Source organism: Miscanthus floridulus, chromosome 10 (assembly GCF_019320115.1).
Source record: "Miscanthus floridulus cultivar M001 chromosome 10, ASM1932011v1, whole genome shotgun sequence".
In the NCBI taxonomy this organism is placed as follows: Eukaryota; Viridiplantae; Streptophyta; class Magnoliopsida; order Poales; family Poaceae; genus Miscanthus; species Miscanthus floridulus.
In genome coordinates this window covers 45934127-45938027 of record NC_089589.1, presented here as the reverse complement: position 1 = coordinate 45938027, position 3901 = coordinate 45934127, and the positions used below count along the sequence as shown (strand labels likewise).

The 3901-nt window shown below is 48.2% G+C and overlaps 1 protein-coding gene across 1 annotated transcript; it reads left to right on the top strand.

Moving 5' to 3' along the window:
• Positions 1 to 2740: 2740 nt before the first annotated feature.
• LOC136490155 (uncharacterized) lies at positions 2741 to 3621 on the top strand. Its single transcript, XM_066486642.1, has one exon. It carries the CDS (start codon positions 2947 to 2949, stop codon positions 3565 to 3567), a length of 621 nt encoding a protein of 206 aa, XP_066342739.1. The 5' UTR covers positions 2741 to 2946; the 3' UTR covers positions 3568 to 3621.
• The last annotated feature ends 280 nt before the right edge of the window (positions 3622 to 3901 follow it).

Here is a 3901-nt window from a genome sequence, read left to right as displayed (position 1 = left end):
CTTGATCACCACGTATATCTCACCGACTGGACGAAATCATAAATCACCACACAAGCATCCATACAATCATACACGAAGCAAACAATAGATCTAAATTAGAACAATACACCAAATATAAAATCAAGATGAAAAGTTTGTAAAACGAATATACGTCTCGCTACGAACACACAGACGTGAAAAACACGCTAATCGAAGCTACGGGGAAAAAGATACATCTACCGAAAGATTTGCTCATAGGAGAAAATATAAAACTATATAGCTTCATGTGTTTTAAATATATAAAAAACATATATATAGATATTTCATAGAGATTATATATCATGTCAAATTTAGATTTGAAGTATAAAACTAAAGTAAAGTAGATCATGTTCTATTTATAAAACCCAGTTGCATAATTATTGATCAAGATATAATTTAAACCATGAAATTTCAGAAATAGTAATATTGTGAACACTATTACTAATGCGTAGATCTTATCGCAATGAATCTAACACAACTTGAATGGGCTAAAACGGAGTTAAAACGCAGAAGATATGAAATAAACAAGATTTCCTTCATTAAAGTAATAGATTAAATCTAATCTGGAATTTTAAAAGTTAAAAACATACTGAACAGTAGTATGAACACGTAGATTATGAAATTACGAACCTAACGCAAGTTGAACGGATCAAATCGGAGTTAAAACGGAGAAGTTATGGCTAAATCAAAATCAGTGGCAAATCGGTAAATAGTTGAAAACGTATTTTAGACTTAACCGAAACAAAATACGCTTTCAAATGAAGAAAACAAAATCTGAAAACATGTTTTGGACTGTAGGTTTATTTGTCAAAAACAGATGGACTCTTTAGCAAAAAGAACAGCGAAGGGGTAAGTTCTAATCTGGACCATTGATCTAAAAACGGACGGCTCAGGATGATTACGTATTTCTGTTGTATTTCAAGGTTTATTTTTGTAAAGGAAAACGGCCACAATAAAACATGACGTGGAAGATGATATCATCAAGCTAACTAGCAGATCGGCACAGCGTAACGCATGCAGGCTCACGGCGGTGGTGCCATGGCCGGTGCTTCGACGCAGCAGCGTTCTTGCGCATGTGTGCAGAGGGAGCGCATGGAGCTGCTCACTCATCTCGGTTGTGGCCTGTGGGTCAGGCACCGCAAGAGCAGCCAGCACCGGTGAAGAAGGCCGGCACGGTGATTGTACGTCCATGGGTAACGGCGAGAGCTCACAGGCTTAACACGAACGGGGCCTAAAGACCTCGGTTTCCTGCGTCAAATGTATGGGAAGACACAGAGCAACAAGGAGAACTCACCAAGGGAATTTTAGATGGCAGACAACGGACGGGAACGGAGCGAGGCAACGCAGGGCTCGGCGGTGCGATGGCGACCTTCCTTGAAGCAAAAACCGGTGCGGAGTCCTTGGCAGCAGCGAGGCAGCAAACGGCGAGTACGGCGGCAGCGACGGCTTCAGCGGGCGTCTCGACGATTTCGGTGAGATCCGATCCAAAGGCGGCATCGCAAGGCAGCTAGGGCAAGGAACGGCACGGCGACTCCGGCTTCTTCACGGTGGAGCTCGGACGGCGAAGCTGGAGCACGGGAAGGCGTGGCGGCTGCGCTGGGGCTCGGTGGGGAACAAAATGGGAGCGGAGGCTCTCTATTTAAGGGTCGTCTAGCTTGACAGGCACGGCACCGGATGGAGACGTGGACGGCGCGGACACGGAAGGCGGCGGTGGAGTCCGATGGAGCTACGTGAGGGAGAAGAAGGCCTGACAAGGCGGGCCCGGCGTGTCAGCGGGTAAGAGAGAGAAGGCGCGGCGCGGCTGCTGCTGTGTTGGGCTGCTGTAGTGGCTTCGGCCGGTGCAGCTTTGCTGGGCCGGTTGGAACGGGCCGAAGGGAGCTGGCTGCGGCCAACGTCGCGAGAGGAAGGCCAAAGGGGATGGGCCGGCGCGGAGGAGAACGAGCCGGTGCTGGGCCAGTAGGCCGAAAGGGAAGAGGGAGAGAGGAAGAAATCATTTTCTTTTTTTCCAAATCTTCTCCATTTTGTTTCCAAATTTAAATCCGAATGCAAACCAAATCAAATTTGAATATGATTTGAAATACATTTTTTTAATTCAAATATAATTGAGAAATTTTGATAAGTTCTCCAAAAATAAATTTACCCTATTTAAATTCTTTTATTTTCAAATTTTCTTTTCTTTCTTTTCTTTTCCTCAAAGCCATTTTCAATTTCATTTACAAAAGCAATTTAAACTATTTTAAACTTTCAATCAAAACCACTCAATCAAATACGGCAAATGCAAGGGCATGTTTGCACAACATGTTGCTAAACCTTATATTAAATTTTAATTTCATGAAGATTTTATTTCCTATGTTTTAATGAACACAAAATTTAAAATTTAATCATTTTAGCTCTATTTTTAAAAGTGACAAATTTTAGGGTGTTACAGTGGGGGTGCGTCAGGGGACAGCGGTGTGGCTGCGAGCACGCTAGGCTTCCATCGGACTCCAGTTGGTGGGTAGGTATACCACTTCAGTTGCCAGCCCAAGCCCACGTATCAAGTTAACTGGTGGGAGTTGCGTCCAGACACGTTGCTCGGGCTGGACGTTCCCGGCATGTGCAGAAAACATCTAGGAGGACAGGTCCAGTGGTTGACTGGTTGGGCTGGGCTAGCTCGGCGACGGGGCCGATTGGCATCGAAAGTGATGGGGAGGCGAGGCGACCCGATCCGAATGTGATCCGCCGTCCAGCTTCCTACTCGGAGGAGGAGACGGCTCGGTGGCCGGTGGGTCGGTCTCCTCCATCTACAAAAGCGAGCCACCGCCGCCCCTCCCATCGCACCCATCAATCCATAGCTTAGGGTTCCACATCCACGCCACAGCGAGTCGAGCTTTTGCGGGGGAAGGAGGATTCGTCGGAGAAGGTCTGACGGAGGTGGCTGCTGATAGGATGTCAGGCGCTCCGCTGACGCCGTGCGGCGGCAAGCATTCGCTGATGGAGAAGGCGCAGGAGGCGGAGGCGGAGGCTGAGGCAGCGGCGGCGGCGGCGGCCGTCTCCTCCCTTTCCCTTTCCTCCGACTCGGAGGGTGGGAAGGCGGCTGCTTCCGCAGCTGGCGCCGGCGACGCCTCGGAATCGTCGGAGACGAATTGGGTGGAGATGCCCCTGCATCACGTGCGCTGGATCCTGGCTCAGAAGCCGGAGATGCACCCAACCCCTAACATCGAGGACTACGAGCTCTACAGGACGCACGACCCCGTGCAGTCGACCGTCTTCTCGCAGGCGAGCATCGACGCTAAGCGGGAGCTGTTCACCGAACTTTTCGTCTCGCTCAGGGAGTCGCACGACGACTTCTTCGAGTACCAGGCCTGGGTCCGCGAGGTGTTCGAGCGGAACGGCCGTGTCATGGTGCCGGAGGAAGTTCTCGGCCCCAGGGACGACTTGCAGGAAGAGATCGATGCCATCTGGGCACGGAGTAGGGAGGAGTATCTCAGGGAACACCCTGAGTTAGAGTCAGATTCAGACGAAGAGGGTGAAGAGGAGCATGTGCCTGAACCAGGAAGAAATTGCTGATTACAGATGTACTAGAGGAGTATGGCACAAATGCTGAATTGCTGTTTTTTTACACCCAAAGAGTGTGTGCTGCTGCTGCACCACTTTGATCCATGAGAACATCACCCTGTCCCTGTGTGAAGCTAAAGTCTATGTGTTATGTCAACACCTGAGTCTGGAACTGATGTGCAATTAATCAGTCCTATTGAGTTATTATATATTGTGTTTTAAGTTTTTAATCACATTATCAATTTCTGTTACTGCCTTTTCTTTCATCAGTATTCAGTCCTAACCTCTGCTTTCTGCTACAGCAGTGCAGATGATGCTTTGACCATCAGTCTAATAAAATGTTGTC

Coding starts and splice junctions, on each gene's coding strand:
- LOC136490155 (XM_066486642.1), top strand. CDS start 2,947: ATGTCAGGCGCTCCGCTGACGCCGTGCGGCGGCAAGCATTCGCTGATG.